Source organism: Oncorhynchus kisutch, linkage group LG24 (assembly GCF_002021735.2).
Source record: "Oncorhynchus kisutch isolate 150728-3 linkage group LG24, Okis_V2, whole genome shotgun sequence".
NCBI lineage: Eukaryota > Metazoa > Chordata > Actinopteri > Salmoniformes > Salmonidae > Oncorhynchus > Oncorhynchus kisutch.
The window spans coordinates 35,073,420-35,098,632 of record NC_034197.2 but is presented as its reverse complement, the minus strand read 5'-3'; the positions used below and the strand labels follow the sequence as shown (position 1 = coordinate 35,098,632).

General features: G+C 44.0%; 1 protein-coding gene across 6 annotated transcripts in view; it reads right to left on the bottom strand.

Moving 5' to 3' along the window:
* The window catches only part of LOC109869082 (GRIP1-associated protein 1), a 114,858-nt gene that overhangs the window by 88,728 nt on the left and 917 nt on the right, over window positions 1-25,213 (bottom strand). For 2 of the 6 annotated variants that reach the window (XM_031804076.1, XM_031804079.1), the window contains exons 2-20: window positions 24,632-24,698; window positions 24,290-24,351; window positions 24,112-24,138; window positions 20,545-20,652; window positions 20,247-20,403; window positions 19,928-20,100; window positions 19,448-19,496; window positions 10,376-10,542; window positions 8,981-9,028; window positions 8,831-8,862; window positions 7,954-8,001; window positions 7,709-7,808; window positions 7,393-7,470; window positions 4,660-4,752; window positions 4,091-4,225; window positions 3,816-3,911; window positions 3,209-3,421; window positions 2,985-3,098; window positions 2,364-2,441 (exon numbers count right to left, since the gene is read on the bottom strand). In XM_031804076.1, coding sequence (XP_031659936.1) covers window positions 2,364-2,441; window positions 2,985-3,098; window positions 3,209-3,421; window positions 3,816-3,911; window positions 4,091-4,225; window positions 4,660-4,752; window positions 7,393-7,470; window positions 7,709-7,808; window positions 7,954-8,001; window positions 8,831-8,862; window positions 8,981-9,028; window positions 10,376-10,542; window positions 19,448-19,496; window positions 19,928-20,100; window positions 20,247-20,403; window positions 20,545-20,652; window positions 24,112-24,138; window positions 24,290-24,351; window positions 24,632-24,698 — 1,845 coding nt within the window. The remainder of the gene's footprint in view (window positions 1-2,363; window positions 2,442-2,984; window positions 3,099-3,208; window positions 3,422-3,815; window positions 3,912-4,090; window positions 4,226-4,659; window positions 4,753-7,392; window positions 7,471-7,708; window positions 7,809-7,953; window positions 8,002-8,830; window positions 8,863-8,980; window positions 9,029-10,375; window positions 10,543-19,447; window positions 19,497-19,927; window positions 20,101-20,246; window positions 20,404-20,544; window positions 20,653-24,111; window positions 24,139-24,289; window positions 24,352-24,631; window positions 24,699-25,213) is intronic. The other 4 variants (XM_031804080.1, XM_031804081.1, XM_031804078.1 and 1 more) reach the window with 3 other exon arrangements.

Below are 25,213 nucleotides of genomic sequence, written 5' to 3'. Positions count from 1 at the left end.
GCCAGAGGGACACAGTGAATAGTAGGTTAGACTATGGGCTATGAATACATAAGGTTACCGCTGGGTTTACCCTGGCCAGAGGGACACAGTGAATAGTAGGTTAGACTATGGGCTATGAATACATAAGGTTACCGCTGGGTTTACCCTGGCCAGAGGGACACAGTGAATAGTAGGTTAGACTATGGGCTATGAATACATAAGGTTACCGCTGGGTTTACCCTGGCCAGAGGGACACAGTGAATAGTAGGTTAGACTATGGGCTATGAATACATAAGGTTACCGCTGGGTTTACCCTGGCCAGAGGGACACAGTGAATAGTAGGTTAGACTATGGGCTATGAATACATAAGGTTACCGCTGGGTTTACCCTGGCCAGAGGGACACAGTGAATAGTAGGTTAGACTATGGGCTATGAATACATAAGGTTACCGCTGGGTTTACCCTGGCCAGAGGGACACAGTGAATAGTAGGTTAGACTATGGGCTATGAATACATAAGGTTACCGCTGGGTTTACCCTGGCCAGAGGGACACAGTGAATAGTAGGTTAGACTATGGGCTATGAATACATAAGGTTACCGCTGGGTTTACCCTGGCCAGAGGGACACAGTGAATAGTAGGTTAGACTATGGGCTATGAATACATAAGGTTACCGCTGGGTTTACCCTGGCCAGAGGGACACAGTGAATAGTAGGTTAGACTATGGGCTATGAATACATAAGGTTACCACTGCTTTTACCCTGGCCAGAGGGACACAGTGAATAGTAGGTTAGACTATGGGCTATGAATACATAAGGTTACCGCTGGGTTTACCCTGGCCAGAGGGACACAGTGAATAGTAGGTTAGACTATGGGCTATGAATACATAAGGTTACCGCTGGGTTTACCCTGGCCAGAGGGACACAGTGAATAGTAGGTTAGACTATGGGCTATGAATACATAAGGTTACCGCTGGGTTTACCCTGGCCAGAGGGACACAGTGAATAGTAGGTTAGACTATGGGCTATGAATACATAAGGTTACCACTGCTTTTACCCTGGCCAGAGGGACACAGTGAATAGTAGGTTAGACTATGGGCTATGAATACATAAGGTTACCGCTGGGTTTACCCTGGCCAGAGGGACACAGTGAATAGTAGGTTAGACTATGGGCTATGAATACATAAGGTTACCGCTGGGTTTACCCTGGCCAGAGGGACACAGTGAATAGTAGGTTAGACTATGGGCTATGAATACATAAGGTTACCACTGGGTTTACCCTGGCCAGAGGGACACAGTGAATAGTAGGTTAGACTATGGGCTATGAATACATAAGGTTACCACTGGGTTTACCCTGGCCAGAGGGACACAGTGAATAGTAGGTTAGACTATGGGCTATGAATACATAAGGTTACCGCTGGGTTTACCCTGGCCAGAGGGACACAGTGAATAGTAGGTTAGACTATGGGCTATGAATACATAAGGTTACCGCTGGGTTTACCCTGGCCAGAGGGACACAGTGAATAGTAGGTTAGACTATGGGCTATGAATACATAAGGTTACCACTGGGTTTACCCTGGCCAGAGGGACACAGTGAATAGTAGGTTAGACTATGGGCTATGAATACATAAGGTTACCGCTGGGTTTACCCTGGCCAGAGGGACACAGTGAATAGTAGGTTAGACTATGGGCTATGAATACATAAGGTTACCACTGCTTTCACCCAGATCACTAGTGTTTAGGCTGCTACATTTATGGAAGAGTTTTCACTTGTGTCTGTCTGGAGTCGTGTGATCACAATCACTAAATAAAAGGCCTGAGGAAAGTGGAGAGCACGCACCTTAAGATGAATGCATTGTTCCATGAACCTGATTGGTCAAGAGCCTGCAGCAGCACTCCAATGTGAAGGACAGAGAAATGGTGCTCGAGTTCAAAACTCCTAAGGCAAATCAGCATTTAAAAAAACGAGGTACGACCCTCTAACACTTTGCGTGAATATATTTATTAAACTAAATCAAAAGTTGATTGAAAAGTGCTGTGGCAATGATTCCTCACCACAGGTTTTCCCCTGGAATGAGTAGGTGGAGCAGGCACTTTGCTCTTGGCGGTATAAAGGCTCTGCGGTGACAGACTTGACTCTCTCAATCACGTGAGACACTTGACAGAAGTACCGATCGTAACAACAATTCCAGTAACAAACAGTTGTTTTTTTCTCTCACAGACAGTAACAAAGTTTCGGTATACCGTGCAACACTAGGGCCAACTGCAGTGAACAAAGCCTACATGCACTCCCAGTCAGTATTCCCCTGGCCCGGAGGAAAGTGTCTGAGTGTGTTGCTGTGTACACCACTCTGCCGTGTCTGAGAAGAGAAAAACAAGTCAAACAACCTCCAGTTGGAGAGAGTGCTCTTCCTGCAGCTTCTCCGTGCTCTCCTGGTGCTCCAGACAGCTCTTCTCCATGCTCTCCTAAACACAGAGGGGAACACCACACATCAGCACACATGTATTTTTAGAATTCTTTAAAAAGGCTAAACTACTACACATATTTAAAGTCATTAATCACAGTAAATGCTAGAAAACAAAACAAATCTGAGCATAAATAAGTAAGAAGCACTACTGACACCTTGTGGTCAGTGTTACCGCGATGCCCCGTGGGCAGGGTTACCGCGACGCCCCGCGGGCAGTGTTACCGCGACGCCCCGCGGGCAGTGTTACTGCGACGCCCCGCGGGCAGTGTTACCGCGACGCCCCGTGGGCAGTGTTACCGCGACGCCCCGTGGGCAGTGTTACCGCGACGCCCCGAGGGCAGTGTTACCGTGACAGGCATTACTCCGGGCAGAGCGCCTCTAACTGCCAGTATTGATCACTTATTAACCTCATCTCTGTATGTTCATGTACAAGATTTAAAGTGTATAGTGGTACAACACAGCATAACTACACTACATATTCCAGTAAGTACTGGAATATTCTAGTGAATAAATCAATGTGAAAGTGAAGTTGGTCGTGTACCTCAGCATCTTTGAGTCTGCGTTCGAACCAGCCCTTAGTGTCCTCCATGGACTGGACCTGGGCCTGCAGCTCCTCCACACACTGCTGCAGACCCTCCAGCTCCTTATTGCGAGCCTATAGGTCAAAGGTCACATTAATACACAAGCAGAGCACCTCATGTTCTCTCCCTTCTCGTTGGCTATGTGGCCCTGAATCTAAAATGTGCCTCGCCCCCCGCACTTCACCTTCTCGTCTCGGAGCTGTGAGCGGATCCCCTCCTCTGTGCGGTTCTTGTCCTCATGGAGTCCCCTCAGCTCCTTCTCGTAGCGTGCCCGCACCCCCAGCACCTCCTTCTCATGCTGCAGACGCACGTCGCTCAGCTCCTCCTTGTGCCGGGACTTCTCTGTGATTATCTCCATGGCCAGTTCATCCAGCATGGCCTTCCGCTTGTCAGCTGTCTGCAGGGGAAGGAGACGGGAGGATAACTCATTTATGGTGATGATGGATGAACAATAACATTCACACTCATCCAGCACTGATTCACTGTTTCTTAAACAAACCATGAGTCTTTGAATCATAATCCTGAATTCATGTCAATTTGACTCAAAGATAACTCTGTGATAAGTCCAAGACTGGCACATATGCTAATTGAAGCTGTGCTGTCCATTTATGGCTTGTGACACTGTGGGCAGAAGGAGTGGAGCTTGAGAGAGGTCAAATCAGCACTCCCACCTTCACTGGCATACAGTAATGACAATTACTACAGTGTGATGTGTGTATGCCTGCTGTACGCATCTCTGTTCACTGTGTGTGTGTGTGTGTGTGTGTGTGTGTGGGTCACAGATAGCCCACCTTTTTAGCCTCCTCTAGCTCTTGCTGTAATCGGTCTTTCCATTGGTCCAATACAGTCAGCTGTTCCAACAGTCTGCTGTTGGCACGGTTCCCCTCCTACAGAGAAAAAAAAGAGACAGCTAAAGAGAGGATAAAAATACATTTGCAACTCCATCTTTTTCCTCCTTGACCTACAATAGAAGACCTTTATCAAAGTACTAACCACTGTAAGTGAGGTGTATTTCAGTGGTTCTCGGAGTATGCATGCATTAGGACAATGTGAGGGTCACACAAACCTGTAGCTGAGAGTTAAGGTCATCTCTCTGTGCCAGGAAGCTCTCCTGCTCTGTCCGTCTCTGCTGCAGCTCAACGTTCAGAGCCGTGTTTTGGTCACGCAAAAGGTTCATCTCCTGAGTCTTCACCGTCTGAATCTAATGACACACAACACCCACTAGTTAGGACACACTGAGCTTCACAATGGAACAACATTTGATTACGTTTTACAAAAAAGGTATTTCTAGACTTTGTTTAATGAAACCAAGTGGATCAAATGTGTCAGAAGTGGAGAAAGTGAGACATGAAAAGCAGATGTTGAACGTCTTTGGATTAAAGCTTTGTAGGAAAAACAAAAAACCGTTAGGAATTGTTGCTACTTACAATAATATTGTCTGAACTATTGAAATAATCACCATCCGTCAGTATGGTGAAAAATGTCTTTACCTCCCTGACTTTATTCACAACAGCTCGACTTGTCATAATGGTGATGCATCATGGGTAATGGCTGGTGAGTGGTGACAGTGGTAGAGTGAATAGTGATGAGGTTCCGTGGGGGGGTCCTGGCAGGGCGCGGGTCAGAATACTATACCTGTTCCAGAGCGACTAGGTTAGTCCTGAGAGCATCGTTCTCAGTCAGGATACTCTCCACCTGCTCCTGACTCACAGCACTCTGACACGCTATCTGCATCACAGCACCACACACGGGGTAAACACAAAGGGGGGCTACCCAGGACAGCCATGGAGGGAAGAGAGACGGAGCAAAAAGACAACGAGGTGCCGATTGGCAGCACAACAATATGGATCGAAAGAGAAGGGGGAAAGACGTGTTAGATTAATAGGATGGATCATCAACGGGTCGGCTGAAATTACCAGAAGAGGATCAGTAAAGGCACGGACAACAGAATGAAAAACAAGAAGGACAAATGAGGGAAAGAAACAACGAAAGAACGGTGACAGAAGCCAGATCAGAAACAGAACGTCTGCATGACTTGCCAAAATGACTTGAAATAAAAAATATTTCCATATTGTAAAGAGAAAACAAAAAGAGAAAACAGCAGACCCAAAATCCTTATCTTATCTGTTCAAAGAGTTTGAGTTCATAAAGACGTGTGACATCACAGAGGACATAAGTGCCAAGTTATGACAAGTCCTAAGTTTTCATAACTGTGACCTTAATTGCCTACCGTCTGTAAGCTGTTAACGACCGATCCACAAGTGCATGTTCATTAATTGTTAATGGTTCATGGAACAAATATGGGAAACAGTGTCTAAACCCTTTACAATGAAGATCTGTGAAGTTATTTGGATTTTTACTAATTATCTTTGAAAGACAGGGGCCTGAAAAAGGGACTTTTTTTTTATTTTTTTTTGCTGAGTTTAATGAAACTAAAAGTTGAGAGAAAATGTAAATAAGGTTTGCATGTCAGATGCCTTAATTGTTTTGAAACAAATATTTCCATATTACAGCTGTGATGAACTCAGTTCATACAAATGAAAAAGCTCTACATTATACGACTTACAGTATGGGTATCAGACTCTACTTCCATTATACTACCTAGAGTATGGGTATCAGACTCTACTTCCATTATACTACCTACAGTATGGGTATCATACTCTACTTCCATTATACTACCTACAGTATGGGTATCATACTCTGCTTCCATTATACTACCTACAGTATGGTATCAACTCTACTTCCATTATACTACCTACAGTATGGGTATCATACTCTACTTCCATTATACGACCTACAGTATGGGTATCATACTCTGCTTCCATTATACTACCTACAGTATGGTATCAACTCTACTTCCATTATACTACCTACAGTACGGGTATCATACTCTACTTCCATTATACTACCTACAGTACGGGTATCAACTCTACTTCCATTATACGACCTACAGTACGGGTATCATACTCTACTTCCATTATACTACCTACAGTATGGGTATCATACTCTACTTCCATTATACGACCTACAGTATGGGTATCATACTCTGCTTCCATTATACTACCTACAGTATGGTATCAACTCTACTTCCATTATACTACCTACAGTACGGGTATCATACTCTACTTCCATTATACTACCTACAGTACGGGTATCAACTCTACTTCCATTATACGACCTACAGTACGGGTATCATACTCTACTTCCATTTACGACCTACAGTACGGGTATCATACTCTACTTCCATTTACGACCTACAGTATGGTATCATACTCTACTTCCATTATACTACCTACAGTATGGTATCACTCTACTTCCATTATACTACCTACAGTACGGGTATCATACTCTACTTCCATTTACGACCTACAGTACAGTAACTAAGTATTTTGTCCCTTTCTGATTTTCACTATTTTTGCATATTTTTAATACTGAATGTCATCAGATGTTCAACCAAAATCTAATATTAGATAAAGGGAACCTGAGTTTACAAATAACAACAAAAATATATATGTTTATTTAATGAACAAAGTTATGCAACACCCAATTCCCCTGTGTGTGTTAAATAACCGTTTGGCGAAGTAGGCTATGATTCAATGATAAATTAACAGGCACCGCATCGATTATATACAATGCAGGACAAGCTAGATAAACTAGTAATATCATCAACCATGTGTAGTTAACTAGTGATTATGTTAAGATGGATTGTTTTTTATAAGATACGTTTAATGCTAGCGATCACCTTACCTTGGCTCCTTGCTGCACTCTTGCTGCGCTCCTTGCTGCACTCGTATGACAGGTAGTCACAGCCTGCCACACAGTCTCCTCGTGGAGTACAATGTAACCGCCATGAATGGTGTTCAAAAATGCAGATTACCGATTGTTATGAAAACTTGAAATCAGCCCTAATTAAAAATCGGCCATTCCGATTAAATCGGTCGACCTCTAGTTTCAAGTCCTGATTAGGTCTGGACTTTGACTCTGCCATTCCAAACCTTCAAATATTTAGATTTTTCCCCCGCCATTTTCATGTAGGCTTTTCACACAGCGGCATTGGGTGTTGCATAACTTTGTTTATGAAATAATTATGTAATTGTTGTGTTATTTGTTCACTCAGTTTCCTTTTTATCTAATATTAGGTTTTGATTGAAGATCTGATAACATTCAATATTTTTAAAAAAATTCAAAACTTGAGAAACTTAGAAAGGGGGCAAATCCTTTTTTTATAGCATAAAAACTAAGTAGAGCAAATTACGGTTAAAAGGTTTGAGTTTTACCTGATCTCTGAGTGGTGTAGAACTAACTCATGCTCATTGTTTTACCTGATCTCTGTGTGTGTGTAGAACTAACTCATGCTCATTGTTTTACCTGATCTCTGAGTGTGTGTAGAACTAACTCATGCTCCTTCTGTCGGCTCTGTAGCTGCTCCTTCATCTCTCCAACACTCTAATAAAAACACAGGCAGCAAGAGTCAGCTTCCTACTAGATTCTGTCAGGCTGTCAATCATTTTAGGATATGGGTCTAGTGCATACCTACTACAACCCAGCTAGAAATCTGTTGAAGTTAATAAGGAGTATGTATTGTCATAATACAACAACATGAGTACTTCAGGTGCAATACCAATCATAAACAATATATTGAGATTGATCTCATAACAGGACAGGCAATATCGGGATGTGTGACCTGGTTGGCTGACAGCAGATCTCCCTGTAACTTCTGGATGCGGATGTTCAATGACTTTAGCTCCTCCTCCTTCCTCTGTTGAATCTCATCGATTTTAGTCCTGGTGCAGATATAATGTATTTTAATCAAATGGCATCTGGCTTTTTTTTGTTTTACATAAATTATTATTTTTTTAAATAATAAACTCATCCTTCAGAAGCTTGGTGAAAGTGAAAAACAAATTGAATCTTTATGCATGCCCTTACCTGCTGTCATTATAAAGCGCTTCTTTTTCAGCTTGCGAACGCAGAAAGCTATAAAACAAATCATAAAAAGCCAGTGAGAAAACTGCTCCACCATGAAACCTCCCAGTAGAGGAGATATAAGAGACTCCGAGCGTGAGGCCAGGGCTCTGGAGGCCAGGGCTCTGGAGGCCAGGGCTCTGGAGGCCAGGGCTCTGGAGGCCAGGGCTCTGGAGGCCAGGGCTCTGGAGAACAGGGCTCTGGAGGCCAGGGCTCTGGAGGCCAGGGCTCTGGAGGCCAGGGCTCTGGAGAACAGGGCTCTGGAGAACAGGGCTCTGGAGAACAGGGCTCTGGAGAACAGGGCTCTGGAGGCCAGGGCTCTGGAGGCCAGGGCTCTGGAGGCCAGGGCTCTGGAGGCCAGGGCTCTGGAGGCCAGGGCTCTGGTGGCCAGGGCTCTGGTGGCCAGGGCTCTGGTGGCCAGGGCTCTGGAGGTGTGAAAAGAGCCCGTGAGGGGAGATTTGGGAAGACGTCTTTGCAGATACAGCAGATGATAGTGACTGATGGCAAAACAAGTTGAGGTTCAGTCTCATTACTCCCGACTGCTGACTGTCCACGGAGCCGGTGCCTAGTGTTGCATTGCTATACTGAGCCTGAGACGGCTGCCCAATAATGACAGAGAAATAGCACTATAACAGGACAAGGCCCAGGTGCTTATCATTACTGTCATACTCTGATGTAGTTCATCACAGCTGAGCCAAGGAAACTCAAATACATTCATCCACATTGGCAAGGAAATACAATCGATCTATTATGAAATTGTCTTTTTATGCTTTTTAAGTTTTACTTTGTGTAGAACCAAAGAAATGTCTTCATAACACTTGCAAGGTAAATAGAATCTTACCGGTCTTGTTTTTTCTTCAATTTATCAGAGAGCTAGAAAGCAACACATAGATCAAATCACTTTTCCATTACATGTAGGGGCCTAGATGCTAATATACACTAGAGCCTGATCTATACAACGAAGAACACATCTGATCTTATAGTTAGTTACCTTTGCTATTTCTTCTTGAAGTTGAGTGATGTCTGCCTGTTTGGATGACTGGAGGAGAGAAATTAAATATCTAAGTACTTAGATGAAGAGACATGGAAATAGCCAACAAATTGTTGTCTGTCCTTAATTGTGCCTTAGGGAAAGTCTGTCCACAGCGTATCATATTTACATAAACCCACATACACTCAATTAGCCTAGTAAATGGAGGAGGCAGGTAGTGACCAGAGCTGCATATCTTACTGCTTCACTGAGGCACTAGGGCAGGTAACATAAAAACTGAATCAAATAAAAAATAACAAAACGTATAAATGTTTCTAGGAGAAATGGCCAATTAGAGAGCATCACCCTGAGTCGTTAGCGCCTAACCTAGGGTTGTAGGGTGGGTCGTTAGCGCCTAACCTAGGGTTGTAGGGTGGGTCGTTTGCGCCTAACCTAGGGTTGTAGGGTGGGTCGTTAGCGCCTAACCTAGGGTTGTAGGGTGGGTCGTTAGCTTTTAACCTAGGGTTGTAGGGTGGGTCGTTAGCGCCTAACCTAGGGTTGTAGGGTGGTGGTCGTTAGCGCCTAACCTAGGGTTGTTGGGTGGGTCGTTAGCGCCTAACCTAGGGTTGTAGGGTGGGTCGTTAGCGCCTAACCTAGGGTTGTAGGGTGGGTCGTTAGCGCCTAACCTAGGGTTGTAGGGTGGGTCGTTAGCGCCTAATCTAGGGTTGTAGGGTGGGGGTCGTTAGCGCCTAACCTAGGGTTGTTGGGTGGGTCGTTAGCGCCTAACCTAGGGTTGTAGGGTGGGTCGTTAGCGCCTAACCTAGGGTTGTAGGGTGGGGGTCGTTAGCGCCTAACCTAGGGTTGTTGGGTGGGTCTTTAGCGCCTAACCTAGGGTTGTTGGGTGGGTCGTTAGCGCCTAACCTAGGGTTGTAGGGTGGGTCGTTAGCGCCTAACCTAGGGTTGTAGGGTGGGGGTCGTTAGCGCCTAACCTAGGGTTGTTGGGTGGGTCGTTAGCGCCTAACCTAGGGTTGTTGGGTGGGTCGTTAGCGCCTAACCTAGGGTTGTAGGGTGGGGGTCGTTAGCGCCTAACCTAGGGTTGTAGGGTGGGTCTTTAGCGCCTAACCTAGGGTTGTTGGGTGGGTCTTTAGCGCCTAACCTAGGGTTGTTGGGTGGGTCGTTAGCGCCTAACCTAGGGTTGTAGGGTGGGGGTCGTTAGCGCCTAACCTAGGGTTGTAGGGTGGGTCGTTAGCGCCTAACCTAGGGTTGTGGGATGGATCATTAGCACCTAACCTAGGGTTGTGGGATGGGTCATTAGCACCTAACCTAGGGTTGTATGGTGGGTCGTTGGCACCTAACCTAAGGTTGTATGGTGGGTCGTTAGCACCTAACCTAGGGTTGTAATGGGTTAATAATTACCTCTAGTGCTTGGAGCTGCTCCTTCAGTAGGCGTTTCTCCTCCACCTCAGTGTGCAGCTGCAGCTCCACCTCTGGCCCAAAGCATTGCGTTATTGGATTTGGACACAGTGCTGACCACCTAAGAGCATCCTGTTTCATAACTAGCCCGGGGGTCCTCACTGCAGGTCCTGCAGGGCACGCAGGTAGTCCAGCTCAGTCTTAAATCACAGTACCACAACTCACATGGTAATCACTTTCTGGGCATGTGGCAAAAGCATAACCCCTGTCGATTTCTACAATGCATCTTCTTAACTGATTTGGAACCTAACATTAACCCTAACCACACTGCTAACCTTATGCCTAACCCTAACCACACTGCTAACCTTATGCCTAACCACACTGCTAACCTTATGCCTAACCCACACTGCTCACCTTATGCCTAACCACACTGCTAACCTTATGCCTAACCACACTGCTAACCTTATGCCTAACCACACTGCTAACCTTATGCCTAACCCTAACCACACTGCTAACCTTATGCCTAACCCTAACCACACTGCTAACCTTATGCCTAACCACACTGCTAACCTTATGCCCAACCCTACTGCTAACCTTATGCCTAACCCTACTGCTAACCTTATGCCTAACCCTAACCACACTGCTAACCTTATGCCTAACCCTAACCACACTGCTAACCTTATGCCTAACCACACTGCTAACCTTATGCCTAACCACACTGCTAACCTTATGCCTAACCACACTGCTAACCTTATGCCTAACCACACTGCTAACCTTATGCCTAACCACACTGCTAACCTTATGCCTAACCACACTGCTAACCTTATGCCTAACCACACTGCTAACCTTATGCCTAACCCTACTGCTAACCTTATGCCTAACCACACTGCTAACCTTATGCCTAACCCTACTGCTAACCTTATGCCTAACCCTACTGCTAACCTTATGCCTAACCCTAACCACACTGCTAACCTTATGCCTAACCCTACTGCTAACCTTATGCCTAACCCTACTGCTAACCTTATGCCTAACCCTACTGCTAACCTTATGCCTAACCCTACTGCTCACCTTATGCCTAACCCTACTGCTCACCTTATGCCTAACCCTACTGCTCACCTTATGCCTAACCCTACTGCTCACCTTATGCCTAACCCTACTGCTCACCTTATGCCTAACCCTACTGCTCACCTTATGCCTAACCACACTGCTCACCTTATGCCTAACCACACTGCTCACCTTATGCCTAACCCACACTGCTCACCTTATGCCTAACCCACACTGCTCACCTTATGCCTAACCCACACTGCTCACCTTATGCCTAACCCACACTGCTCACCTTATGCCTAACCCACACTGCTCACCTTATGCCTAACCCACACTGCTCACCTTATGCCTAACCCACACTGCTCACCTTATGCCTAACCCACACTGCTCACCTTATGCCTAACCACACTGCTCACCTTATGCCTAACCACACTGCTCACCTTATGCCTAACCACACTGCTCACCTTATGCCTAACCACACTGCTCACCTTATGCCTAACCCACACTGCTCACCTTATGCCTAACCACACTGGTCACCTTATGCCTAACCACACTGCTCACCTTATGCCTAACCACACTGCTCACCTTATGCCTAACCCTACTGCTCACCTTATGCCTAACCCTACTGCTCACCTTATGCCTAACCCTAACCACACTGCTCACCTTATGCCTAACCCTAACCACACTGCTCACCTTATGCCTAACCCTAACCACACTGCTAACCTTATGCCTAACCACACTGCTAACCTTATGCCTAACCCTACTGCTAACCTTATGCCTAACCACACTGCTAACCTTATGCCTAACCCTACTGCTAACCTTATGCCTAACCCTACTGCTAACCTTATGCCTAACCCTACTGCTAACCTTATGCCTAACCCTACTGCTAACCTTATGCCTAACCCTAACCACACTGCTAACCTTATGCCTAACCCTAACCACACTGCTAACCTTATGCCTAACCCTACTGCTAACCTTATGCCTAACCCTACTGCTAACCTTATGCCTAACCCTACTGCTAACCTTATGCCTAACCCTACTGCTAACCTTATGCCTAACCCTACTGCTCACCTTATGCCTAACCCTACTGCTCACCTTATGCCTAACCCTACTGCTCACCTTATGCCTAACCCTACTGCTCACCTTATGCCTAACCACACTGCTCACCTTATGCCTAACCACACTGCTCACCTTATGCCTAACCCACACTGCTCACCTTATGCCTAACCCACACTGCTCACCTTATGCCTAACCCACACTGCTCACCTTATGCCTAACCCACACTGCTCACCTTATGCCTAACCCACACTGCTCACCTTATGCCTAACCCACACTGCTCACCTTATGCCTAACCCACACTGCTCACCTTATGCCTAACCCACACTGCTCACCTTATGCCTAACCCACACTGCTCACCTTATGCCTAACCACACTGCTCACCTTATGCCTAACCACACTGCTCACCTTATGCCTAACCACACTGCTCACCTTATGCCTAACCCTACTGCTCACCTTATGCCTAACCCACACTGCTCACCTTATGCCTAACCACACTGGTCACCTTATGCCTAACCACACTGCTCACCTTATGCCTAACCACACTGCTCACCTATGCCTAACCCTACTGCTCACCTTATGCCTAACCCACACTGCTCACCTTATGCCTAACCCTAACCACACTGCTCACCTTATGCCTAACCCTAACCACACTGCTCACCTTATGCCTTACCCACACTGCTCACCTTATGCCTAACCACACTGCTCACCTTATGCCTAACCCACACTGCTCACCTTATGCCTAACCCACACTGCTCACCTTATGCCTAACCCACACTGCTCACCTTATGCCTAACCCACACTGCTCACCTTATGCCTAACCACACTGCTCACCTTATGCCTAACCACACTGCTCACCTTATGCCTAACCCACACTGCTCACCTTATGCCTAACCCACACTGCTCACCTTATGCCTAACCCACACTGCTCACCTTATGCCTAACCCACACTGCTCACCTTATGCCTAACCCACACTGCTCACCTTATGCCTAACCCACACTGCTCACCTTATGCCTAACCCACACTGCTCACCTTATGCCTAACCCTACTGCTCACCTTATGCCTAACCCTAACCACACTGCTCACCTTATGCCTAACCCTAACCACACTGCTCACCTTATGCCTAACCCTAACCACACTGCTCACCTTATGCCTAACCACACTGCTCACCTTATGCCTAACCCACACTGCTCACCTTATGCCTAACCCACACTGCTCACCTTATGCCTAACCCACACTGCTCACCTATGCCTAACCCACACTGCTCACCTTATGCCTAACCCACACTGCTCACCTTATGCCTAACCCACACTGCTCACCTTATGCCTAACCCACACTGCTCACCGTATGCCTAACCCACACTGCTCACCGTATGCCTAACCCACACTGCTCACCGTATGCCTAACCCACACTGCTCACCTTATGCCTAACCCACACTGCTCACCTTATGCCTAACCCACACTGCTCACCTTATGCCTAACCCACACTGCTCACCTTATGCCTAACCCACACTGCTCACCTTATGCCTAACCCACACTGCTCACCTTATGCCTAACCCACACTGCTCACCTTATGCCTAACCCACACTGCTCACCTTATGCCTAACCCACACTGCTCACCTTATGCCTAACCCACACTGCTCACCTTATGCCTAACCCACACTGCTCACCTTATGCCTAACCCACACTGCTCACCTTATGCCTAACCCACACTGCTCACCTTATGCCTAACCCACACTGCTCACCTTATGCCTAACCCACACTGCTCACCTTATGCCTAACCCACACTGCTCACCTTATGCCTAACCCACACTGCTCACCTTATGCCTAACCCACACTGCTCACCTTATGCCTAACCCACACTGCTCACCTTATGCCTAACCCACACTGCTCACCTTATGCCTAACCCACACTGCTCACCTTATGCCTAACCCACACTGCTCACCTTATGCCTAACCCACACTGCTCACCTTATGCCTAACCCACACTGCTCACCTTATGCCTAACCCACACTGCTCACCTTATGCCTAACCCACACTGCTCACCTTATGCCTAACCCACACTGCTCACCTTATGCCTAACCCACACTGCTCACCTTATGCCTAACCCACACTGCTCACCTTATGCCTAACCCACACTGCTCACCTTATGCCTAACCCACACTGCTCACCTTATGCCTAACCCACACTGCTCACCTTATGCCTAACCCACACTGCTCACCTTATGCCTAACCCACACTGCTCACCTTATGCCTAACCCACACTGCTCACCTTATGCCTAACCCACACTGCTCACCTTATGCCTAACCCACACTGCTCACCTTATGCCTAACCCACACTGCTCACCTTATGCCTAACCCACACTGCTCACCTTATGCCTAACCCACACTGCTCACCTTATGCCTAACCCACACTGCTCACCTTATGCCTAACCCACACTGCTCACCTTATGCCTAACCCACACTGCTCACCTTATGCCTAACCCACACTGCTCACCTTATGCCTAACCCACACTGCTCACCTTATGCCTAACCCACACTGCTCACCTTATGCCTAACCCACACTGCTCACCTTATGCCTAACCCACACTGCTCACCTTATGCCTAACCCACACTGCTCACCTTATGCCTAACCCACACTGCTCACCTTATGCCTAACCCACACTGCTCACCTTATGCCTAACCCACACTGCTAACCTTATGCCTAACCCACACTGCTAACCTTATGCCTAACCCACACTGCTAACCTTATGCCTAACCCACACTGCTAACCTTATGCCTAACCCACACTGCTAACCTTATGCCTAACCCACACTGCTAACCTTATGCCTAACCCACACTGCTAACCTTATGCCTAACCCACACTGCTAACCTTATGCCTAACCCACACTGCTAACCTTATGCCTAACCCACACTGCTAACCTTATGCCTAACCACACTGCTAACCTTATGCCTAACCCTAATCTAGAAGTGAAAGAAACGCACACCTATTTAGACGAGGTGCTGGCTAGCGGAGTAGAACACTTAAAAAACAAAAGGAGAGCCACACACTCTAGGAGCTCAGATGCAAAAATATTTATGTCCAACGTTTCTCGGCAGACAAGCTGTCTTCATCAGGGTATAACGACAAACACTGTGGAGTGACTCGTTTATATAGTGTCTAAAGACACAAATGTGACTGTAATCATGGCCAGGTGTGGCCTGATATCATTGGTTAATTCTCATATATTAAAATAGCATACAAAAAAACATAAATGGATAACATCTGATCACAGATAATACATAAGCCTACAAACATTTACAATGAATAGCAAAATCACATTAATCACAAGAATGGCTTCAGATCAAAGTCTACGTTGAGACCGAAGGGAGCAAGGTTCTTTAAATTACAGATCCAGGCAGCCTCTCGTTTTAACAATAAATTGTTGAGGTCACCGACTCTCCTAGGGAGCATAACATGTTCGATGCCAATATAACATAGAGACGAAATCGAGTGGTTTGCTTCCAAAAAGTGGACCACAACTGGTTAAGTCCAGTTTTTGCACCTAATGGTGCTACGATATGCATTTTCAATTTGCGCTTTGTTTTAGCCACATAATTTTTGCCACAAGGACATGTTCTAAGATAAATAACTGCCTTAGTGGAGCACGTGATGACACCTTTGATTGGGATCCGTTTCCCTGTTTGAGAGTGTTTGAAGGATCTACATTTATAAGTGCCACTGCATTGAGCACAGCCATTACATTTGTAGTTTCCATCCAGTAGGGGCGCAAATACACCCTGTGCAGGGATATCTTGGGGTGGTAAAATCAGCGCTTACCAATTGATCTCTGAGGTTTCTGCCCCGTGAGAATATGACCAAGGGAAGGTCCGAAAACACATTACCAATACTATCATCGGATCTTAGAATGTGCCAATGTTTGTGAACGATTCCCTTAATTTGTTCAGAGCACTTTGAATAGTAGACAGTTAGAACGCAAGAATGCTTCTTTTTGCGAGACTGACCTTGAAAAAGGTCATGTCTCATTTTGTTTTGAATTTTCTCAATGGCAGTATTAAATCTGACCATTTTTGTACCCCCTCTCCTTGAATTTTCTTTGAGTCTCGGCCATATTTCTGTCGAAATCTGATTGTTTTTTTAACATTATTTTGATTTGACAGAATTGGCTGTAGGGCAAACTGTTTTTCAAGGGAAGTGGGTGACAACTATCAGCCCTCAACAAACTGTTAGGATCAGTAGGCTTCCTGTAAAGATCAGTGTATAAAACATTATCTTCACACAAGATCAAGGAAACTGATTTGACGTGTATCAGATTGCATAGTAAATCTCAGATGCTCAGAACAGGAGTTAAGAAAAGCATGGAACGCCTGAAGCTGTTTTGCATCACCCCTCCATAGAACAAAAATATCATCAATATACCGTTTCCAAATAATGATGTTAGGCAAGAAAACATTTGAGAGGATTGAAAATAGACTTTCTCCATGTAACCATATACAAATTAGCATAGTTAGGAGCCATGGGGGATCCCATAGCCGTACCATTCGTCTGAATAAAGAAATCATTTAGAAACATTAAATAGTTATGTGTGAGTACTATTTCAGCCCAATGTTATAATGCAGGCACTGGAAGGTAGTTCATTAGGGTCACGTTGCAGAAGAAAATGTTCCATAGCTTCAATACTGCCCTCGTGTGGAATATTTGTGTATAACGACTCAACATCAAAAGTAACTAACAAAGCATTACCAGGGAGAGGACGGATCAAGAGATTCAATGATAGAGATCATATTAGTGGTGTCTTTTACAAAGGAGGGGAGCTGTTCTGAGATCATGGGGCGGCAGCGTAGCCTAGTGGTTAGAGCGTTGGACTAGTAACTAGAAGGTTGCGAGTTCAAACCCCCGAGCTGACAAGGTACAAAAAAATCTGTCGTTCTGCCCCTGAACAGGCAGTTAACCCACTGTTCCCAGGCCGTCATTGAAAATAAGAATGTGTTCTTAACTGACTTGCCTGGTTAAATAAAGGTAAAATAAAAAAAATAAAAAATAAAAAAATCATACTGCTGGTGTTCTTTAAAGGAGGGGAGCTGTTCTGAGATCATACTGCTGGTGTTCTTTAAAGGAGGGGAGCTGTTCTGAGATCATACTGCTGGTGTTCTTTACAAAGGAGGGGAGCTGTTCTGCGAGTGGTCTAATAAATAAATAACTGCATCAATGCCCGCTACAATAGGGCGCCCTGGAGGTTTTGTAATCTTCTTGTGTAATTTCGGCTAAGTATAAAAAAAGTTGCAATTTTAGGGTGTTGAATAGCCAAAAAGCCGTGTTCTTTTTCGGTTATCTGACCAGAACTTAAATACCCATCTAAGGACAGTAAAGATCGTGTTCTGAAATTGGGCCGTGGGGTCACTTCTGAGTTTCTTGTAAAAGGTTAACCACACTGCTAACATTGTGCCAAACCCTAAATTAAGATAAAAACAGTGATTTTTGTTTTCAAACTTTTTTACAATTTATACAGTTTTGACTTTACCACTTGCCCATCTAGTGCGAATCCGGTCGCACGCTCCTGACTGGTCTCTGACATACTGTAAACAAAAGCTGGATGCCTGCTGGACACATGCCCCACACAGCCTGCATTGGGGAGCAGTGAACTGGACTATGTTCTATCCGATTGGTAGGAAACCAGCGGTTAAATTATTTAAGCAACATTTGGTGCTGGGTAGAGGTCGACCGATTAATCTGAATAATTCGTTCTGATTTCAAGTTTTCATAACAAATCGGTATGTTTGGACGCCGATTACATTGCAACCCACGAGGAGACAGCGTGGCAGGCTGACCACCTGTTACGAGAGTGCAGGCAGCAAGGAGCATGCATATAATCAATGCGGTGCCTGAAATTGTGTCACTTCTTTTGCGTTCAGTGTAAGCAGAGTCAGGGTATATGGAGCAGTTTGGGCCGCCTGGCTCGTTGCGAACTGTGTGAAGACCATTTCTTCCTAACAAAGACCATAATTAATTTGCCAGAATTTTACATAATTATGACATATTGTACAACGTTCAATGTTATAACAGCAATATTTAGACTTAGGGATGCCACCCGTTAGATAAAATAAGGAACGGTTCCGTATTTCACTGAAAGAATAAACGTTTTGTTTTCAAAATGATAGTTTCCGGATTTTACCATATTAATGACCAAAGGCTCATATTTCTGTGTGTTATTATAGTATAATTAAGTCTATGATTTGATAGAGCAGTCTGACTGAGCGGTGGTAGGCAGCAGCAGGCTCGTAAGCATTCATTCAAACAGCACTTTCATCCGTTTGCTTTATGACTTCAAGCCTATCAACTCCCGAGATTAGGCTGGCAATACTAAAGCACCTATTAGAACATCCAATAGTCAAAGGTATATGAAATGCAAATGGTATAGAGAGAAATAGTCCTATAATAACTACAACCTAAAACTTCTTACCTGGGAATATTGAAGACTCATGTTAAAAGGAACCAACAGCTTTCATATGTTCTCATGTTCTGAGCAAGGAACACAAACTTTAGCTTTTTTTACATAGCACATATTGCACTTTTACTTTCTTCTCCAACACTGCTTTTTTGCATTCTTTAAACCAAATTGAACATGTTTCATTATTTATTTGAGACTAAATTGATTTAGACTTATAGTAAGTTAAAATAAAAGTGTTCATTGTTCATTCAATATTGTTGTAAAGCTTATTATTACAAATATAGATATGTAAAAAAAATTGGTATAGGCTTTTTTTGGTCCTCCAATAAATCGGTATCGGTTTTGAAAAATCATAATCGGTCAACATCTAGTGCTGGGAGTCAACATTGTTAACAAAGATGTCAATTAATTAAGTCAAACACTCTTGTAAAGTAGCACAACAACCAAAGATTCAACTTTATTATTGCTCTACTAGGCTTTCCAGACTATTTCTGAAGATATATTCTCCATAAGAAAGACTCAACTCACCACTTAGCTCAGCCACTCGCTGTTCCAGTTTGGCACACTTTGCCTCTGCCTGGGAAAAAAACAAAAGGAAATTCATTTAAGAACAACTCAACACAATGCCATACTGCATCCATAATTCAAAACCGTAATCTAAATATGGGGTTGTTTGTGAAATAATCTTGTAATTAAATAACAAATAAACATAAAACCAACCACCATGTATAACACAAAGGCTTGATCTAAATAGGGTCTGATTCATGTGTTGAAATACTCCAGTTTGCATTCCATACTGTAACGGTTTAATATGATGTAAAAACATACAGGCACAGCATAATGGACAGAATAAACAGAGCCTTTTGTATGTTGAATAGAGCAAGCAGCTCAATAATGAACAACAGCGACCGGTGTATACATTTATGTATGCCTGATACCACAGTGGAAGTGCATCTGAGGAGATTTTCAAAATGGCAGTTCCTTTGAAAAATGTGTTTATGATGTCACCTGTTCCAGTCTGTCATTGGTTCCGGCTGCAGAGTCCTCCCTGGTCTCACTGACGTCAGAGTGCAACCGGACACCGTTGGTGTCAGCCAGGCCATCTGTCTCTGAGGCTTTGGTTTCACTGACCTCCGCTCCTCTCTGGCTCTTTATCTCACTCTCATGGTGCTCCTGAAGGGCTGAGGGGAAAAACACAGCAATGTAAAGGGTTAGTAGAGATTTTTGTTTTTAAACTGATGATGTGTTGCCATTACCAGATACATCTCATCTAAGAAATGCCTTTGAAAATGTTGATTTTCTACAACGATAACCAACATAAGCATACCCGTCATCTTTTTCTGAAGGGCAGCGTTCTCTGCCTGGAGGCGCAGTAACTCTCCATCTACAGAGATGGAGATGGTACCGGAGGATTCGGCCTGCAGCCCCTTGCCATCCTTTAGCTCTTTGATTTCATGTTGTAGCTCCTCTATCTGAGTACATAACTAAACGGGGGAATGCAATAAATGAAAAATATTACTGTTATATAATCATGAAATGTGATCAGGAAGGTGGGGCCTTCATTTACAAGGACATTCCCCTCTTCTGAAACAGTGGCATGTGCGGGAGCAGGGGACATCCAGTACCTTGGACAGCTCCTGCATCAGGGTGCTGTTTTGCAGTCTGAAGTCGTCCTCTTGGCTGTGCAGCTTGCCTTGCAGCATCTCGTTCTCGCTGAGTAATGCATCCACCTCCTGAGCGCACACACCAGACAACCAATCCATGTAAACAGAAAGTAGGCACTCTCACACAGGATGACGACTTTATCATCCCCACATTTCTAGATTGTTATCGTGTTTTTTTGTAAGAGTATTCAATGTACTTTGCTGATTAGAAAGAATGGTGAATAAATTGGAGGACATTGCTCTACTTCGATATCATACTTTGATGTGCCGCCACAAATCAGATTTTCCAAAACATTTCCAAATGATCTAAAATACTCTGGGGAAAGGTTAAATATGCATATTTAAACAGCAGAGGGGGCTGTTGACTGCATTAATACAACATTAATTATAAATCAGGCCCATATACATCATATACCTATGCTACAGTCACTGAAGATGTGGAAGAACCTAATGAGTAAATGCATGAAATGAAGTTAACAGACAAAAGGAGTGTGTCCTATGTTCTCTACATGTACTTGGGAATAATCTCTCTATCCATTAAGTTTTACTTATCACATGCACAAGTACAATGATATGCTTAACTTGCAAGCCCTACCCAACAGCGCAGTATTCAATATAAAAAAACTAATAGTAGAACTAATGAAATAAAACTAAAATAAGAGAGCAAGAGATATATATCTATATAGGGTCAGTGCCAGTACCAATTTTAAAATGTGCAGGGATTACAGGATTATTTGAGGGAAATACAGTATGTGCATGTGGGCTGGAATTAGCAGAAAGTGACTGGTAGTAGGATAAATAATTATAATAATAGTAAACAGTATGGCAGCAGAATAAAGACGTCCGCATGTTTCCCATCTCAAAGGTAAGGTTTTTTCCTGGCTGTTCGTGCACACGTAATTATTTCTCGAGCCAAGCCGAAGTCAGTAGCCGAAGTCTACGCCCCTTCTTTGGTGATTGGTCAAAAGTCGGGATTCTTCAATGAAGTGTTTGTTATCGTTCAACGACAGATGAATTGTTTTCATGCTCACTTTTTTTTCACCAAACAACATCTTAGTTAGATGTCACATTGCGCGACTAAGACCTCCGACAAAAACAAACTTTTTTTAAATGTAATTTTTATTTAACTAGGCAAGTCAGTTTAAGAACAAATTCTTATTTACAATGACAGCCTACTGGGGAACAGTGGGTTAACTGCCTTGCTCAGGAGCAAAACGACAGATTTACTTTGTCAGCTCGGGGATTCGATACACTTTTTCCTCGTTTTTGAAGTGAAGGTCTTTAAGGGGGCATGTGAGCACACACGTCCGGTTCGCCAACGGCTAAGCGCCAGCCCAACCGAAGCATGCAGAAGACTGAAGTGTTGGGTGGGTTTGTGCGTGGTGGTGAGTGTGAGCGTGTAACATTGTCAGTGTAGGCGTGATAGGTGGATGTACATGTAAACAGTGCTGAAAGTGACTGGTAGAAGAAATATAAATACATTCTATTGGTTACATGCGCCGAATACAACAGATGTAGAATTTATCATGAAATGTTTACTTACGAGCCCACTCCCAACAAAGCAGAGTTAAAAAGTAAGAAAAATAGTAACAATGAAATAACAATAACGAAGTTATATACAAGGAGTACCAGTACCGATTAAATGTGCCGGGGTACGAGGTAGTTGAGGTAACACAGTATGTACACGTATGTACATACATTTAAACTCAGTTGTTGACAATTCCAGATATTTAATCATAGGTCAGTTAGGATCACCACTTTATTTTAAGAATGTGAAATGTCAGAATAATAGTAGAGTGATTTATTTAATCTTTTATTTCTTTCATCACATTCCCAGTGGGTCAAAAGTTTACATACACTCAATTAGGATTTGGAAGCATTCTTTAAATTGTTTAACTTGGATCAAACGTTTCACGTAGCCTTCCACAAGCTTCCCACAATAGGTTGGGTGAATTTTGGCCCATTCCTCCTGACAGAGCTGGTGTAACTGAGTCAGGTTTGCCTCCTTGCTCACACACGCTTTTTCAGTTCTGCCCACAAATTTTCTATAGGATTGAGGGCTCTGTGATGGCCACTCCAATACCTTGACTTTGTTGTCCTTAAGCCATTTTGCCACAACTTTGGAAGTATGCTTGGGGTCATTGTCCATTTAGAAGACCCATTTGCAACCAAGCGTTAACTTCCTGACAGATGTCGAAACGTTGCTTCAATATCCAAATAATTTTCCATCCTAATGATGCCATTTATTTTGTGAAGTGCACCAGTACCTCCTGCAGCAAAGCACCCCCACAACATGATGCCACCCTTGTGCTTCATGGTTGGGATGGTGTTCTTCGGCTTGCAAGCCTCCCCTTTTTCCTCCAAACATAACGATGGTCATTATGGCAAAAAAAGTTATATTTTGTTCCATCAGACCAGAGGACATTTCTCCAAAAAGTACGATATTTGTCCCCATGTGCAGTTGCAAACTGTAGTCTGGCTTTTTTTATGGTGGTTTTGCTGCAGTGGCTTCTACCTCGCTGAGCGGCCTTTCAGGCTATGTCAATAGAGGTCTCATTTTAATGTTGATATAGACACTTTTGTACCGGTTTCCTCCAGCATCTTCACAAGGTCCTTTGCGGTAGTTCTGGGATTGATTTGCACTTTTCGCACCAAAGTACGTTCATCTCTAAGAGACAGAATGCATCTCCTTCCTGAGTGGTATGACGGCTGCATGGTCCCATGGTGTTTATACTTGTGTACTATTGTTTGTACAGATGGACGTGGTACCTTCAGGCGTTTGGAAATTGCTCCCAAGGATGAACCAGACTTGTGGAGTTTACACATTTTTTTCTGAGGTCTTGGCTGATTTCTTTTCATTTTCCCATGATGTCAAGCAAAAAGGCACTGAGTTTGAAGGTAGGCCTTGAAATACATCCACAGGTACACCTCCAACTCCCTCAAATGATGTCAATTAGCCTATCAGAAGCTTCTAAAGCCATGACATAATTTTCTGGAATTTTCCAATCTGTTTAAAGGCACAGTAAACGTCTGACCCACTGGAATTGTGATACAGTGAATTATAAGTTAAATAATCTGTCTGTAAACAATTGTTGGAAAAATTACTTGTGTCATGCAAAAAGTGAATGTCCTAACCGACTTGCTAAAACTATAGTTTGTTAACAAGAAATGTGTGGAGTGGGTAAAAAACTAGTTTTAATGACTCCAACCTAAGTGTATGTAAAATTCCGACTTCAACTGTATAATAAACAGAGCAGCAGAAGCATATGTTAAAAGTGAGAAAGTATGTGTGGGTGATGGAGTGTCAATGTAGTATGTGTGATTGCGTGGCTAGAGTCTAGTGAGTGTCCCTCGAGCCAGTGCAAAACAAATTACAATAAAAAAAAGTATATGGTCATTTATACACATGTAAACTGGAGTAATGGCTATTATGGCATATAACATGTATAGCAAGCTAATGTTCATACTATCTTGTCAAGATCATTTTAGACAGCTTTGAAATAGTTGTAGAAGATGCAAGTAACCCACCTGAGCTTTCTTGCTTTTATTCAGAGCCTGAAGATAAAACAAAAAGCTCATCAGAATAGAATCACAAACAAAGGTACCTTTTATTCTGTCTCAAACATGATGCCTTGAGTTTCAGTGCATTGAACTCCACAGCTCTATTATCACGGTTTTAATCTAAATGTAGATTAGCTTGCTATACCTTCTGTGCTTTGATGTAATCTTTCTCCAAGGTCACAGTCTTCAGACGAACAGCATTCAGCTCTGGAAAAGAAATCAACACTAAAATATTGAATATCCCCAGAGCCTAGTATTTTCTTTTTAATCACTGAGACATAACTAACCCATTTTGAAGTTAGATACAGTGCATCACATGGGTTACTACACACACCACTCACTTGCATTAAGAGGGAGACTAAATCGGAAGTCCATCCTGGAGTTGCATTGAAATGCTCTTTTCATTTTAGCAGTAAATATTGATCCCAATTCAAGGGCACCAACTGAGCTCCAGAACATATTTACATTACGAGCTGCTGCTCCTTACCAGTTGTGTTCTTCCGCAGGTCATCTGAAAGTTGGTAGTTCTGTGTCCTCAGCTCTAAAAGCTGAGCCTGGAAAACAACAAAAAGGTTATAGAAGGAGGGGATGACATTGCACTAAAACACATAAAAGCCTTTGACCAGTTAGCCTTGTCAGAGCTAGAACGGCACATAGGACATAGGTCTATCTCCTGTTTCTGTAAGGTGGGGCAGCCTAATGTACAAGTATACCCCCTGGACAGGAAGCTAGTCTGTTGCAGGGCCTTACCCCCAGTCCATCTCCTTAATTCTGAGTGCCAAGCAGAGAGGCATCAAGTCCCATGTTTTGACTTTTTGGTAAGGGACACTAACCACAAGGCCACGGAGTTGGTTTAAGCCTGTATAAAGGGTCAACTTAATTAAACATTAAAACATCTGACTGTACACATAATCTGATTCAGGTGACTTCAGATGAACAAGCAATGCATTATTTGGGCTAGCTAGCCATGGGCACTATCTGGTTTGGAATACTGAACACACCCACTATAATAAACAGTGAATGGCGTCCAGTCCCTAAAGGCTGCGAGCAGGCATGAGGCTAACGTTGA